The 17334-nt window shown below is 43.6% G+C and overlaps 1 protein-coding gene across 1 annotated transcript in view; it reads right to left on the reverse strand.

The window, feature by feature from the left end:
• Positions 1–526: 526 nt before the first annotated feature.
• Positions 527–17334, reverse strand: part of ATP6V1B2 (ATPase H+ transporting V1 subunit B2) — a 129897-nt gene continuing 113089 nt past the window's right edge. The window contains exons 13-14 of the mRNA XM_069213455.1: positions 7601–7730; positions 527–2682 (exon numbers count right to left, since the gene is read on the reverse strand). Of these exons, the coding sequence (XP_069069556.1) occupies positions 2540–2682; positions 7601–7730 (273 nt within the window). The 3' untranslated portion in view covers positions 527–2539. The remainder of the gene's footprint in view (positions 2683–7600; positions 7731–17334) is intronic.

Genomic DNA, 17334 nt, shown 5'->3' on the forward strand with positions numbered 1-17334 from the left:
ATACCCATACAAGGCGGGTGCACTGTGTGACTGCATCTGCCTGCAAGGGATGTGGGGGTGGTGGGGAATGGTCTGTGAGATCATCCCCCAACCCCCTCTAACCCCCTCGAAGGGTACCCTCAGGGGGTACTGACTTGCGTGTCATCTCTTTGTGCCTCACAATAAGTGCGGCTCCTGACATACTTTTTGGCTTTGTGCTTGCTTCCTCAGTATAGCACTACGTTTAAGAGAATTGTAAGCTAGCGCCTCCAGCCATACCAGAAGCTAGTACACAATTTCTATTTTCAAAAATAATTAATGTTTTTGGTATTATGGTCCTCTTTAAGTTATCCCATCACTCAAAAAGGTCGTTTGAGAGCATGCACAACATATGGAAGGTTAAAAATTTAGAAAAATCTAAGTTAATGATTTCTTTTCTAAGCTGTTGATTGAAGGGTGACATACACTCAGTCTCAGGGTAACCAATTTGCTGTGAAAAGCAAACCTTTGAATAATGTGAAAACAAATCTCAAAATCAAAATATGAGTAGGTTATGGGCATCAACACATTTATTTTCAATATTCAACTGACATTTCATGTAACACATTTATCATGCGAATGCCCTATTGAAAATTAAATATTTGAAACCTTTCATATAGAACTTCATTTTGGAATGGATTCAAGAGCCAGAGCCACAAAAGCTTGTATAACCAAATTACACACAGACAACAAAACTGTTCACTTGCATAGGGGAATAAAGCACTCAGGAAATAGCCATTAGCTCAGGGCTATGACTCAATAATACCTTTAGACTTTACATTTCTGAAAGCAGAGTGGGGCTTCCTGAGCCAGGATCTATGACTGCCTAATTCGGGTTCAATGTATATGCTAAATTTGCTCTAATCTGCTCTACATAAAACAAATCTTGTACTTTATTATCAGTCAATGCATGTAAATAAATACTATGAATTATGCACACAAACTAGCTTGACCAACCCTTACCAGAGGGACAGGGAACTAGTACCTTTCAAATCAGATTGTTTTGCGAGATGGAGAATACACAGACTTTAAGGTCCTCTCATCAAACGACAAAAAGCAAAACGGGGTTGTTTATGTTAGGTTGTGCAAAATAAAAGGTTGATTATTCTAGCAGAGTATGATGGGGAAGTTGTCACGCCTCCTGTACTTTGCTAGATTAAGTTCACAAGCTAGAACTTTTATCTCTTGTTAGATATGAAGAGATCTTTGTCTACAATGTGTGGGAAGAATCCAATCTCCGGAGGATCTCACTTGCCCCATATTATATGTCACGCACCAACTGAAATACCATATCTATTTGAACAACAGAATCCCTTCAAATTAATAAACAAATAAATACATCTAAGAGAGCTACAATCAGAAGCATGTATTTCCCATCAGTTTAAGTGTTTGTCCATTAGTGTGAGGCATGTCTCTGTGAATGGATATCCCCTCTCTGTTAAAGCCTGGAAAATTCTTCTTGGATGGCATGTGCATTCAAAGGTGTTCATATCAGCTCAAAATCACAAACAGTGCCATAAACATACAGTACTGAAATTGTGCTCTTGTTCCAAAGCATAACTTCAACAGCAAAATAGGCATAAGCGAGACGTACAGGCAAGAGAACAATGGAATACCTCAATAATTCTGATTTAGTAGGATCAGACTTAAGCTGCAGGTATGCAGAGGAGGAAGAAAGGCTGTCTTCTACCATAGACTTTAAGAGGTAAATGGTTTATAATTGATGTTTACAGGTGTACTGTACCATGTTGGCCAACACAGAAACAATAGTTTACCTGTAACAAACTACAAAATGCAGGATGGTTACGGGTGTCTCTTGTACAGTGCTAGAAGGATCAAACAACCCCTTACAAGCTTCGACAGTAGGCAATTATTTTGTTTATAATCCTACTGCTGGAGCACAAGATCTCTTACGAAGAACTAGATGTGGAAGCAGAAATATTTTCTTCTATTTTAAAAAAAAGCTGGACAGCCAACCTGTAAACTACTAGATGGTAGGAGTTGAAGGCAGCGTCTTATTAAGCATCTGTAGTATCTGCCCTCTACAACTGCAAAAGGTAGTCACAAAAACAAAAAGCATAGGTCATAGAAGTAGGTTATGAAATGCAGTCGATCGAGATTCCTTCGCTTCTACCTGGCCAAAGATAATATTTTAGACTCACAGATGTATGGGGAATATTTTAAGAAACAGCTGTAAAAGAACTTACTAAAAATCCTGTAGAGTGAGAGTCATCACTTAGCATTAGTGTATTAAATAAAAAGAAAAGCTCACAAAAAGGCATCACCAATCAAAATCATTATTAGAACTGCCTCTGGGACCAATACCTCAAGTACCTGTGAAGTTATTTTAAAACTCTTCTCCATTCACACATTACATCTGGCAGAAAAGCACGCAAGCCTCGCTTCCCATCTTTTTTTCTGACAATACAGACACAAAAACAACAAACACAATCAAAAGACAGTCAAACACCTGGGAGAGGACACAGAACATGGGAGGGTGAGTCAAGCAGTGACAGGCTGGCTAGTGTTTCGCGGTGGAATCGCGTGGATAGAACTCTGCCACCGTGGACTGTGGAATCCTCTTCAGCATCTCTTTGGGGAATATTCGCAGCAGCTGCCAGCCAATGTCCAGCGTCTCAAAGACTGTACGATTATCATATGCACCTAATAGGGGTTAAAATGAATGTTAAATAAACACATTAAAATAAAATAAATACAAATGCAGCATTATCACTAAGGTGATTAACATGGCTCTATGGGGTCCTGCACTTTCAGCATAACATTTGCAAATACTGGATTCAAAGCCTGCACCTTTCCTCCCTCTAGGCGCATTGACTGCTTTGAAAGAGGTAACATCAGTAAAGTTGCATATAAGCTTTCTTCCACCAACAGTACTCAATGTAGGGCATACCTAAAAATGCCTCGGAGAAGGAACTCAAATTCTACTCAACTCAGGTTCCATAATTAAAGAACAGGAAAGTCCCTCTTCCATGGTAAAAGAGGTGCAGTCAAACTGATTCATGGTAAGGTTTTGAATAACTTACTCCTACCTTTTGAATTTGGAAGTAAAATGATTTCTTAGAGAGGAACACAAATACCATTCTATATTACTCTACTTTCAAACAAAAGCTAAGCCCTTTTTAATATTTTGGATCAGCCTACCAGGATTGCACTTCGATTTCGGCACGCCAATCAACATTACTGATGTTTATGCTTTTTATGTTCAAGCTCTTCTGTGACAGGCAAAGTTGTCTGCTCTCACACCGGCAGAAGAGAAGTACTATTTGCCACCTTCCAGGAGCTTTGAGTGCTTCCCCTTCCATAGGTAAACTCAGTTGCAGGTCCTCATACCATACTAATTCGGTGCATGCTGACAACTAACAGCAGGGAAGGCATAGCTCTGAGAGATGGAGGACAGTATCATTGAATGGAACTGATATTTTAAAGTGTCATGATGTATAGTGAGCTGTTGTTTTAGATTGTCAATAGCTTTGTTCTGCCTGCATGCTGACAACTAGTATGGAGGCGCAGGGGGAGCCAGGTGTTTATTCGTTCCAGCCATCTAGTGATAGCCACTGAAACTACTGCTGCTACTCATCCTCCTCAGCCACAATCATCTTTGACAGAGAGGTGGTGTGCAGGCGCACTCTACCTATTGCTGCATGAAGGGGGGTTCTCCCTGCACCTCCCCACACACACATTGTCAAAAGGCACTGCGCAGTGGTTGCCCTTCCACAGCAACCCCCTTCCTAGGGAGGGCAATGACTGCAGATCTGACGGGATGTTGTGGCATGTGTGGGTTAAGCTCATCTCTGTATGCTTTGTAGGCTGTGTGGCAGTTTAGGCTAACACAACATCTTTATTATGGCTTCTCTGACAGGTAAATAGAGAGTAATACCAAGGGAAAAGCCTCGACCTGCAGAAGTGAGAAAGAAAACAAGTTCTTTCATAACTCTGTACTATCTTTCTTTCATTACCCCATATATCTTGATCAAGTGCCCATCACATAACCTCCACCAAGTCAGCAGCAGAGAGGGAAAGCACAAGACCACTAATGTCAGTCATTTACCCGCTATGTGTAAATGGGTTCTGTAACTTGTGATGTGTGATAAACAGCATAGAAGTTACTTACCTGTAACTGTAGTTCTCCACTATTGGCATCTTTCATAGATTTACATGCTTGAATCATTTCATGTCATCAAAGTGGGAGTGCCACAGTACATAGAGAGCAATAATTCAAAAATATGCAAAAGATATTCACTTTAATTGCTTATCAGTGTTATTAGAACTGACCCAAAGTCCAATCAGGCAACATCACCCTTTAGAACCTTCACCACAAAGACTCCAGTCTCTCAGATTTTCTAGGACAAGTGAGATAAATAACGAGAAGATATAAGGAGGAGCCTCTATGGGGGGGGGGGGGGGGAGTTACATGTGAAGCTATGAAAGTTTACAATTGTGGAGAACTACACTTTCAGGTAAGTAACTTATTTTCTTCTCCAGTATTGGATCTTCATTGATTCCCATGCTTGAATCCGAATAGTTAGCAGTAAACATCATAGTATAAAAAATACCATGCAAACAAAATAGTGGAAGGTAGGAAGAATAGTGAACTGCTTGTCCTACTGCTGCGTCTATTGTTTCTGTGACAACAAGGCAGTACTAAAAATGTCACAGCTAGACCAAGCTGCTGGTCTACATATATGTTGAATGGGCACACCTGCGAAAAGACTAGTGGAGGTGCAGACAGCTCTGGTGGAGTGGACTTTGACTTCGTTCGTCAATGGTTTTCATGCTTGTCGATGACAAAAAATTGTATGGCGGAAGCAATCCACCCTGATATAGTCTGTTTAGAAACAGAAATCCCTTTCTGAGGTCCCCCTAGACCAAAAACAACTGGTCTGCTTTGTGGCAGTTGTCAGTCCTGTGTATGTAGAATTATTGTTTGATATCTAATGTATGAAATGACTCTTCCGCTGGAGTGTGAGCATTTGGAGGAAAAGTTCTCAATATAACTTGTTCATTTAAGTGAAAGTCTTATTGGACCTTAGAAATCAATTTAGGATTAGTCCCGAGGGTGACACTGTGAGCCTTGAATTGGAGTGAAGGTTGTTTGATTGAAAACGCCTGGATGTCCCTGATCCGATTTGCTGAAGTAAGCGCTAGTTGGACCGCTGTCTTCCAGCAAATGTATTAACAACTCCACCTTGTGAAGTGGCTCAAATGGGTGTTTCATCAGTTGCGATAGTACAATAAGGAGGAGGAGGAGGGAGTTTCACTGGAGGAAACAATCTGAATAGTCCCTTAAGGAATTGTTTTATTATTCTTGAGGACCATAACAATGGTAAGTTACTAGTATGACAAAATCTGGAAATGGCTGCCAGATGTACTTTGATGGATGAGTGAGAAAGAAGTGATTTTGCTAGATGAAGACAATACGAAGTATCTGTTCTGGTGAAGATGAGAAAGGGATACCTCAGAATCCATAGGTTTATATGTCTTGTTTGTGGTCTGCACTCTAGCATTAGAGAGTACCCCTTGAGAATCAGAAGGAACACCTAGGTTAGCAAATTCATGGAACTCAGAAGCCAGGCCTACAACTGAAGAGATGTCGGTTTGGGATGATGGACCTGGGCTTGGTTAATTGTTAACAGGGTCAGTATTGGTCCTAACGGAATGTGAGGCTGCTCTGAGAGGCGTGGCCACTCTGGAGCTATGACAGCACTAATCAAGGCTCACTCTATCTTCCGTAGAACTCTTGGGATCAATGGAATCAGGGGGGAAAGCACAAGCAAAAATTCCTGACCATCTGATCAAAAATGCATTCCCCCACGATCCTTAGGGGCAGTTGCCAACTTGCGAAGTACTGAGATTTGCTGTTCTCTCTTGTCGAGAAGAGGTCTAAGCTCGGCTTGCCCCAGCGATGACAAAGATGATTGAGGGTTCACTGGTTGAGATCGCACTCGTGGCAGGTCGTGGTGGTCCTGCTTAGCGAGTCTGCAAGGGTGTTGGACACTCCTGGTACATGTTCTGCCCTGAGAGTTTGTTGTGTCGAAGGGCTCAGTTCCAGATCTCTTGCATCTGAAGAGATAGCGCTGGTGAACATATTCCACCTTGCTTGTTGAGGTAGTGCACACTTATGGGGTTGGGAAGGATGTGAGCGCCAGAGCAAAGGCCTTTCATTCCAATAAGTTGATATGGAATGCTGTTTCCTGGGAGGTCCATTTTCTTCTCACCGTCAGGTCTTGGAGATGAGTGCCCCAACTGTCAAGGGACGTGTCTGTGGTCATGACATATTCCAGAATCTGTGTTAGGAAGGAGAGCTCCTCGGAGATGTTGGATGTCAAACAACCATTTCATGGCTTGCGTCATTGTGGACGTAATCTGAACAATATTGTCGAAAATGTTTTTAGCCATTGTCTGTCCAACTCCTCCTGAAGTGATCTCATTTGGAGACAGCAGTTTGGAATAAGGGGAATACAAGAGGAAAGCATCCCCAGGAAAGACTTGTAGAGCCAGGGGTACCAGTTACAAGGGACTTACCTGGGTGCCAGGGTTGTGCCAATTGTGGAGACAAAGGTACAGTTTAGGGAAAGAACACTGGTGCTGGGGCCTGGTTAGCAGGCTTCAGCACACTTTCAAGTCATAACTTAGCATCAGCAAAGGCAAAAAGTAAGGGGGTAACCATGCCAAGGAGGCATTTCCTTACAATGACAGACTGCAAAGATGTGGGAAGCACCAAATAGCTGAAAAATATGGGCCACTTCCTAGTGCTATGAAAATTAAACGGCATATTTTCTTTACATTCTGGCACTTCCTCAAACAACTGTTATGTTCTTTTAATTACCTGCAACTAGTTTTCTCATTTAAAATGTTTATGCTGTGTAATGTGCAACAGGTTATTTTTTTTAAATTCTGTTTTCCTGTGTTAAAGTAAAAAAATGCACTTTACAATGATTGAAAATGTCCCATTTTGAGATAAGTTAAGATATATTTTTGCTTTTGCTCCAGAATTTCGAATTTTTCCATTTACTTTTTTTGTTGTTGTTTTAAACATTTTACCATCAAGCAGTGCCAATGATTCTTGTTCTCTGGGCACATGCTGAAGCAACTAGTAGGAGCTTTCATGCTTCTCTATTCAGTTTGCAAAGGACTCTTGGGACAAATGGAATCTGTGAAAAAAGAATAAGCAAATATTTGGCACCACAGAATCAAAAGTGCTTCCTTTTGTCTCCGCATTACATCACCTGGTGGTGGAAACAGGCATTTACAGCATTGAGAAGAGGTGAAGAGGAGGCGTGCCCCATCTTTGAAACACTAACTTTTTTTCTTTCATTCAATTCCCATTTGTGACAATCTACTTTGTTCCTGCTTAGGGCATCTGCCAAGGAGTTTTGCATCCTAGGCATATGCTCTGTTAGTGTGATTCCTTGCTGTAGAATCCAGTACCAAATACGTTGAACTTCCTCCTTGTTGCTGGTGTAGTAGAGTAACCTTTGTCTGTTATTGGAAGCAATTCTTGGTGAGAGGTTATTGGTATTCAATAGTGCCACATTAAATATCCGGTAAAGCTATAACGTACCTTGAGCAATAAAGTTCTTTTCAAACTTTTGCAGAAACTCGAGGTAAAGAAGATCATCTGAGGTCAGTGCTTCTTCCCCCACAACTGCTTTCATGGCCTGAACATCCTTGCCGATAGCGTAGCAGGCATACTGGCAAGAAGAAAGGAGAATGTTCAAAATACTTTCACAACAGCATAAACATCTTCAAAACAAGGTACTCTTTATAAGAGTTTCTAAATTAGATCCCATCCTATAATAACCTCATCCTTTATCTCAAAATAATCCCCCTCTTTCTACATTTGTCAGGCTGATCTGCCTTCCCTGTCAACTAAAACCTTTAGCAGATATATCTGGTTCTGGTAGTTGTGGTGGTTGCAAGCAGACGTTTAATGTTGTAAGGGATGCATCACATCAACACAGCAGATGTAATGTAGGGTGGATGAGAGGGAACTCTGAAAGTATTTCAAAGGACAGCCTCGGGTAGTGCAATGAGGTACAACTGGACCACTGCACAGCCTGAATCGGAACTCACTGTGCATGTAGTTTGCACAGTGGATGTGCAAAATAAATAATGGCCCAAAACACTATGTTCAGAGGTGCACTTTGATACCATGCCTAGAAAGAATTAAACAGCATAGATGTCCAATTGGCAGTATGTGCTACTAGAAATATCTGCGACTAGATGATTCATATTTGCTGAGCCTGGCAGAGTACAAATATACGTCCAAAAATACATAACCACCAAATCCGAATGAAGAATCTTCTAAAAGCCCCTCCCTTGATTCTCTTTTAATGTATTTATTCCTAAATGTATTATGCGCCAACATGTTGCCTTGCAGATGTTCTGTAGGACTTGCAAAAATTGGCCATGAGAATGTGGTTTGTCTACCTCCAAAAGGTCCTTTGTTGCGACCACTGAACTGGGTTTTTAGCAAACACAACCCTCCTATGGCTGTGTAGCCCTATAACTGCCACTTGGCATTTTCGTGCCCTGTCCCTCTACGACCATCAGGTTGCACAGATGTTCATAATTAGCATGGAAACTATTCAGTCTGAAGAGGTTTTCTTAGAACTTATATACAGTCATTTTTATTGTGGGGAAAAAACAATATCAAGAAAGCAGGCTGAAGAATAAATAAATAAATATAAATATATATTAGCTTTTTCCTAAATAGCCATCTTCCTGTAAGAAAACAGCACCCTGCGAGCTGAGAAATGATGAAGAAATATAACAAATGAAATAACAGATGACAGATTGACAAATGACAGAAAAAAAATCTTGGCACAAAAACAAAGGCATAACACTTCATCAGGTGCCAGAGAAACTGTTACAAAAATAATTAAGAAAATAAAAAGCAAGCAGTGCCCTGTGTTGAGGAATCCTACTCCAAGGACACTGAAAGAAAACGCACTTGGTGGAAACTGCATCTATACTGCATTTTGGGGGCAGTGAAGCTATGAGTTGGTTTGCTTATACAACTAGTTTGCTTTGATTTTTCTCGTTTGCAAAGGGACAAAAATGAAAACAAGTTAGGCAACAACTATCTTCCTATGCGTTTAAAAATCTATTTTCACTTTTTTTTTTTATACAGACATACTGAGAAATATATTAAGTAGACGGTTATATTTAATAGAAAATATTATTTTGCACTGTTAAAAATAGTTCTACAATCCAGGATGCAGGAAGCCATATTCATGATATATGAATAAAAACACAGATAACGACAGAGAAGGAAAATGTTACTTACACTGAACTATCTGTTTGTAGCGAGTATTACTGTAGATTCATATGCTCTGCATACTCCTGCCATCTAGTGTTGGGCCTGAACTTTTTGCAACTTATTTTAATTTTACGATGTTAGAGTCAGAATACTTGCTGCGACTCCTCCCTTGATCCAGAATGCATCAGCACAACTGCTCCACCTCAAATTATTTTCTGCTCAGTGAGCGACTAATGTAAGTGGAGTGCAGTATTGAAGACAGTGTGTGTTGTGCAAAAGAAAGTGCAACAGTGAAGAGATAGGAAACATTTGATGATCACGAGCTTTTGAAGGGGGGAGGGGGCGTATGTGTATTTACAGCACTACATGTTACAAAAATATGGTTACAGGGTAACATTTTAGGTTTTTTAGCATGTGTTGCTTTGCAGCGTCCATGGAGGAGCGGATCTGGTTGTTGGAGATGGCCTGTCCCTCCTCAACCACTTGTTTTGCCCTATTTTGGAAGTCTTTGGGCAGATGTTCAATGAGATGTTGCATCTCGTCCCAGTGGGCTCTGTCATAGCGCGCAAGTAGTGCCTGGGAGTTCGCGATGCGCCACTGGTTTGCAGCTTGTGCTGCGACTCTTTTACCAGCTGCATCAAACTTGCGGCTTTCTTTATCTGGGGGTGGTGCATCTCCAGATGTGTGAGAGTTGGCCCTTTTCCTAGCTGCTCCTACAACAACAGAGTCTGGTGGCAGCTGTGTTGTGATGAAAGCCGGGTCTGTAGGAGGCGGCTTATACTTTTTTTCCACCCTTGGTGTGATTGCCCTACTTTTGACCGGGTCCTTAAATATGTCTTTTGCGTGCCGGAGCATACCAGGGAGCATAGGCAGGCTTTGGTAGGAGCTGTGGGTGGAGGAGAGTGTGTTGAACAGGAAATCATCCTCGACCTGTTCTGAGTGGAGGCTTACGTTGTGAAATTGTGCTGCTCTAGCCACCACCTGAGAGTACGCGGTGCTGTCTTCTGGTGGAGATGGTTTTGTAGGGTATGCCTCTGGGCTGTTATCTGACACTGGGGCGTCGTATAGGTCCCATGCGTCCTGGTCTTGGTCACCCTGGCTCATGGTGGTGTGAGCTGGGGAGTGTGATGGCGTTTGTGCTGGTGAAACGTTAATCACGGGCGGAGGAGAGGGTGGTGGTGTAACTCTTTTCACCACTTTTGGTTGTGGTGCTTGTTCCGTCTGGAACTCCAACCTTCTCTTTCTCCTAATGGGGGGAAGGGTGCTTATTTTTCCTGTCCCCTGCTGAATGAAGATACGCTTTTGCGTATGGTCCGCATCAGTTGCTTGTAGCTCTTCCTCAAACCTATGCTTCTGCATTTGGGAGGTTAGCGAGTGCTCTTCTGTATAAGAGCCTGAAGCTGGGTCGCTTGCAGTTTGTTTCGGCGTCGAAACTGTGTCTGCGTGTTTTTTCGGCTCCGAGGTGACTTTTTTCCTTTTCGGGGCCGAAACCTCTCCGCGTCGATCTGTTTCGGTGCCGCTGTCTCGGCGTCGAGCCGTGTCCACACCGGCATCTCGGTGTCGAGGCTTGTCTCCAGCACTTTCTCGGTCCCGAGAAGGCTGCGTGCCGGTGTCTCGACCGGAGTCGGACGATCTCGGCACTGTTTGGGCCTTTTTCGGTGCCGACGGTCGGTCACCGATTTTATGGGTTGAGCCATGGCCTGGTGGCAGTGGCGTCCCCTGGGCCTTGTAAATGTTTCTTTGTGTGGTTTTCGACGTCTTACTCACGGTTTGTGTATCGTCGAATCCTTCGGAGTCTGAGTCTTGGATCGAGAAGGTACCTTCCTCTTCCTGTTCCTCGAACTCCCGTCGGGCTGTCGGTGCGGACGCCATTTGAAGTCTTCTGGCTCGACGGTCTCGGAGTGTTTTTCGGGACCGGAACGCACGACAGGCCTCGCAGGTGTCTTCGCTGTGCTCAGGTGACAGGCACAGGTTGCAGACCAAGTGTTGGTCTGTGTAGGGGTATTTATTGTGGCATTTGGGGCAGAAACGGAACGGGGTCCGTTCCATCGGCGTTCTTCAGCACGCGGTCGGGCCGACCAGGCCCCGACGGAGGATCGAAAAATTACCCCGAAGGGCACCGGAGCTCTTCGATCTTCGATGCGGTGTTGAATGTAAGTATGCCGATCCCGAACGCAACAATACCGACGAAAATCTTCCGAAATTAACTATTTTTTCTGTTCCGAAACTCGGAGCGACAGGAACACGTCCGAACCCGATGGCGGAAAAAAAAACAATCGAGGATGGAGTCGACGCCCATGCGCAATGGAGACAAAAGGAGGAGTCACTCGGTCCCGTGACTCGAAAGACTTCTTCGAAGAAAAACAACTTGTAACACTCCGGCCCAACACCAGATGGCGAGCTATTGCAGAACATGCGAATCTACAGCGACAGATGCCATCGAACATATGGTTACAGGGTAACATTTTAGGTTTTTTAGCATGTGTTGCTGTAGAGACAGATGTCTTGAATAGATTGTAAGGCAATCTATCTCCAAAGCGGTGGCTAGCAGAAGATGCAGATGTCTGAAGAAGTGCCCTTATTACTGCTTGGCCAACTGGAGGTTGCTGAAGTGTCTGCACAGAAATGTTAGGTCTAAGTGTGTGGCGTTTATCAGGTAGCAGCCTTGCAGGTATTCAGGTGAGATAAATTACTTAAAAAGGCTAATGTTGCTCGCTTTTTATTTGTAGAACGTGTTTTTGGCACATAGTAGAGTGATATCCACCAAGCAATGCCAGCCTTGGAAATAGCACACCCCAAGTAGGGTCTGTAATGAAAATGTCACTTACCCAGTGTACATCTGTTCGTGGCATCAGTCGCTGAGATTCACATGGTATGCATGAGCTCGCCATCTGGTGTTGGGTCGGAGTGTTACAAGTTGTTTTTCTTCGAAGAAGTGTTTTCGAGTCACGGGACCGAGTGACTCCACCTTCTGTGCTCATTGCGCATGGGCGTCGACTCCATCTTCGATTGTTTTCCCCGCAGAGGGTGAGGTAGGAGTTGTACTATAGTAATAGTGCCCGCGCAATGAAAAATGTAAGTATGTACCTATTAAAGGATTAAGTAATATATATACAAATGTACAAAATTGAAGGTAACTTCTGAACTGCTACAGGCTTCCGGGGAGGTGGGTGGGTCCATGTGAATCTCAGCGACTGATGCCACGAACAGATGTACACTGGGTAAGTGACATTTTCAGTTCGATGGCATCTGTCGCTGTAGATACACATGGTATGCATAGACTAGTAAGCAGTTAGTTCCCCATAAGCGGTGGTTTAGCCTGTAGGAGTAGAAGTTGTCTGAAATAGAGTTCTTAATACAGCTTGACCTACTGTAGCTTGTTGTGCGGATAGCACATCTATACAGTAGTGTTTGGTGAATGTGTGAGGCGTAGACCAAGTGGCTGCCTTACAAATTTCTTGCATTGGGATGTTTCCTAAAAAGGCCATTGAAGCACCTTTTTTCCTTGTTGAATGTGCCCTGGGAGTAATGGGCAGTTGTCTTTTTGCTTTAAGGTAGCAGATTTGGATGCATTTAACTATCCATCTGGCTATACCTTGTTTTGATATTGGGTTACCTGCATGAGGTTTTTGGAATGCAATAAATAGCTGTTTAGTTTTTCTGATGTTCTTCGTTCTGTCAATGTAGTACATTAATGCTCTTTTGACATCTAATGTATGTAGTGCTCTTTCAGCCACAGAATCTGGCTGTGGGAAGAATACTGGTAGTTCTACCGTTTGATTTAGATGGAATGGAGAAATAACTTTTGGTAAAAATTTTGGATTAGGTCGTAGGACGACCTTATTTTTATGTATTTGTATAAAAGGTTCTTGTGTTGTGAACGCTTGAATTTCACTTACTCTTCTTAGAGATGTAATGGCGATGAGAAAGGCAACTTTCCAGGTGAGGAATTGTATTCCGCAAGAGTGCATGGGTTCGAAAGGTGGGCCCATGAGTCTTGTTAGAACCACGTTTAGGTTCCATGAAGGAACAGGTGGTGTTCTTGGTGGTATAATTCTTTTAAGCCCTTCTATGAATGCTTTGATAACTGGTATCCTATACAAGGAAGTTGAATATGTAGTTTGCAGGTATGCAGATATTGCTGCAAGGTGTATTTTAATAGAAGAGAAGGCTAGCTTTGCTTTTTGTAAATGGAGCAAGTAATTTACTATATGTTTTGGAGTTGCCTCTAGTGGTTGTATCTGATTATGATGGCAGTACCAAACAAATCTTTTCCACTTACTTGCGTAGCAGTGTCTAGTGGATGGCCTTCTGGCCTGCTTTATGACTTCCATACACTCTTGGCTAAGTTGTAAGTGTCCGAATTCTAGGATTTCAGGAGCCAGATTGCTAGATTCAGCGATGCTGGGTCCGGGTGTCTGATCTGTTGGTTGTGTTGCGTTAACAGATCTGGTTTGTTGGGCAGTTTGATGTGTGGTACTACAGACAGATCTAGCAGTGTTGTGTACCAGGGTTGTCTTGCCCACGTTGGTGCTATTAAAATGAGTTTGAGTTTGTTTTGACTCAATTTGTTTACTAGGTAAGGAAGGAGAGGGAGAGGAGGAAAAGCGTAAGCAAATATTCCTGACCAGTTCATCCATAGGGCATTGCCTTGGGATTGCTTGTGTGGGTATCTGGACGCGAAGTTTTGGCATTTTGCGTTCTCTTTTGTTGCAAATAAGTCTATTTGTGGTGTTCCCCAGAGTGTGAAGTAGGTGTTCAGAATTTGTGGGTGGATTTCCCATTCGTGGACTTGCTGGTGATCTCGAGAGAGATTGTCTGCCAGCTGATTCTGGATCCCCGGAATAAACTGTGCTATTAGACCAATTTGATGGTGGATTGCCCACTTCCATATTTTTTGAGCTAACAAGCTTAACTGCGTTGAATGTGTTCCTCCTTGTTTGTTTAGATAATACATCGTTGTCATGTTGTCTGTTTTGACAAGGATGTATTTGTGGGTTATGATTGGTTGGAAAGCTTTTAGTGCTTGAAAAACTGCTAATAATTCTAGATGATTTATATGCAGTTTTGTTTGATGTATGTTCCATTGTCCTCTTATGTTGTGTTGATTGAGATGTGCTCCCCACCCTGTCATGGAAGCATCTGTTGTTATTACGTACTGTGGCACTGGGTCTTGGAAAGGCCGCCCTCTGTTTAAATTTATACTGTTCCACCATAGAAGCGATAGGTAAGTTTGGCGGTCTAGCAACACCAGATCTAGAAGGTGACCCTGTGCTTGAGACCACTGTGAGGCTAGGCACTGTTGTAAGGGCCTCATGTGCAGTCTTGCGTTTGGGACAATGGCTATGCATGAGGACATCATGCCTAGGAGCTGTAGTATTGTTCTTGCTTGTATTGTTTGGTTTGGAGACATGTGTTGAATGACCCTGTTGAAATTGTGGATCCTTTGTGGAGTTGGCGTTGCTACTCCTTTTGTCGTGTCTATTATGGCTCCTAGATATTGCTGTACTTTGCTTGGCAGAATGTTTGATTTTGCAAAGTTGACGGTGAACCCTAGATTGTAGAGGGTTTGTATGACTTGATTTGTGTGGTTTGAGCATTGTGTGAGCGAACTGGTTTTGATTAGCCAGTCGTCTAGATACGGGAACACATGTATTTGCTGCCTTCTGATGTGTGCAGCGACTACTGCTAGGCATTTTGTGAATACTCTTGGAGCGGTTGTTAAACCAAAAGGCAATACTTTGAATTGGTAATGTATTCCTTTGAATACAAACCTTAGATATTTCCTGTGTGATTGATGTATTGGTATATGGAAATATGCGTCCTTGAGGTCTAGGGTTGTCATGTAGTCGTGTTTTCTGAGCAATGGTAACACTTCTTGTAGTGTGACCATGTGAAAGTGGTCTGATTTGATGAATGTGTTTACTACCCTGAGGTCTAGAATTGGTCTCAGTGTTTCGTCCTTTTTAGGTATCAAGAAGTACAGTGAATAAACTCCTGTGTTTATTTGTGTGCTTGGTACTAATTCTATTGCATTTTTTTGCAGTAGTGCTTGAACTTCTATCTCTAGAAGCTGTGAATGGTATTTTGATAAATTTTGTGATTTTGGTGGTATGTCTGGAGGGAATTGCATGAATTCTATGCAATAACCATGTTGGATAATTGCTAGGACCCATGTGTCTGTAGTTATTTTGTCCCATGCTTCGTAATATTGATGTATCCTCCCCCCCACTGGTGTTGTGTGGGAGGGGTGAGTGACGTGTGAGTCACTGCTTGTTGGTAGTGGTTTTGGGGCTTTGAAATCTTCCTCTATTTCTAGGAAATTGCCCCCCTCTATACTGGCCCCGAAAACCTCCCCTGTACTGTCCCTGGTAGGTGGGCGGTGCGGACTGTGAGGTGCTAGCTTGTGTGGCCTGACCCCGAAACCCTCCTCTAAAAGGTGTTTTGCGGAAGGTGTTATAAGATCCTCTGCTCTGCGGGGAGTAGAGTGCGCCCATGGCCTTGGCAGTGTCAGTGTCCTTCTTGAGCTTTTCTATGGCTGTGTCGACCTCCGGACCGAACAGAAGTTTCTCGTTTACTGGCATGTTAAGCACTGCCTGCTGAATTTCTGGCTTGAATCCAGACGTTCTGAGCCATGCGTGCCTACGGATGGTAACCGACGTATTAATGGTTCTTGCGGCCGTGTCTGCTGCATCCATGGAGGAGCGTATTTGATTGTTGGAAATGTTTTGACCCTCCTCAACAACCTGTTTTGCTCTTTTTTGCAGATCTTTTGGGAGATGTTCAATGAGATGCTGCATCTCATCCCAGTGGGCTCTGTCGTATCGCGCTAGCAGCGCTTGTGAATTTGCGATGCGCCACTGGTTTGCTGCTTGGACAGCAACCCTCTTCCCGGCTGCATCGAACTTCCTACTTTCTTTATCTGGGGGAGGTGCATCCCCAGAAGTGTGTGAGTTTGCCCGTTTTCTGGCAGCCCCTACCACCACAGAGTCTGGTGGCAGCTGAGAGGTGATGAATACAGGGTCCGTAGGAGGCGCCTTATACTTTTTGTCCACCCTAGGCGTCACTGCCCTACTTTTAACTGGCTCCTTGAAAATGTCCTTTGCATGGCGTAGCATGCCTGGGAGCATCGGCAGGCTTTGGTAGGAGCTGTGGGTTGAGGAGAGGGTGTTAAATAAAAAATCATCCTCTACTTGTTCCGAGTGTAGTTCCACATTATGGAATAATGCTGCTCTAGCCACCACTTGTGAGTAGGCTGTGCTGTCTTCCGGTGGTGATGGCCTAGTTGGGTATGTGTCTGGGCTGTTATCAGACACTGGTGCGTCATACAAGTCCCACGCATCCTGATCTTGGTCATCGTGGCTCATGGCGGTGTGAGCTGGCGAATGTGACGGGGTGTAAGTTGGCGAAGCCGGAGTTACAGGTGGAGGCGAGGGAGGAGGTGTTACCTTTTGTGCTGTTTGTTGCTGAGGAGTAAACTGAAGCGTTCTCTTTCGTTTGACAGGTGGAAGGGTACTGATCTTCCCAGTCCCCTGCTGAATAAAGATACGCTTTTGCGTGTGATCCACGTCAGTGGATTGCAGTTCTTGTTCAAATCTATGTTTCTTCATTTGAGAAGACATAGAATGCTCTTCAGTGTAGGAGCCAGAAACAGGGTCTGATGTCGCTTTTTTCGGCTCCGAAAACCCAGTCGATTGTTTTTTCGGCTCCGAGGTAACCTTCCTCTTTTTCTGTGCCGAAAATTCTTGGCCTCTATGGTCTTCGGCGCCACTGTCTCGGCGTCGATCCGTGTCGACACCGAACTCTCGGTGTCGATGCTTCTGTTTAGCACTCTCTCGGTCCCGAGGAGGCTGCGTGCCGGTGTCTCGACCGAAGTCGGACGATCTCGACACTGAATGGGCCTTTTTCGGTGCCGATTGTTGGTCACCGAGAATTTGGGTGGAGCCATGGCCGGTTGGCAGTGGCGTCCCCTGGGCCTTCTTTCCTTTTTTAAGGTTTGATCTCGACGTCTTACTCACAGTTCTTGTAGAGTG

Source organism: Pleurodeles waltl, chromosome 11 (assembly GCF_031143425.1).
Source record: "Pleurodeles waltl isolate 20211129_DDA chromosome 11, aPleWal1.hap1.20221129, whole genome shotgun sequence".
NCBI classification, from domain to species: Eukaryota; Metazoa; Chordata; class Amphibia; order Caudata; family Salamandridae; genus Pleurodeles; species Pleurodeles waltl.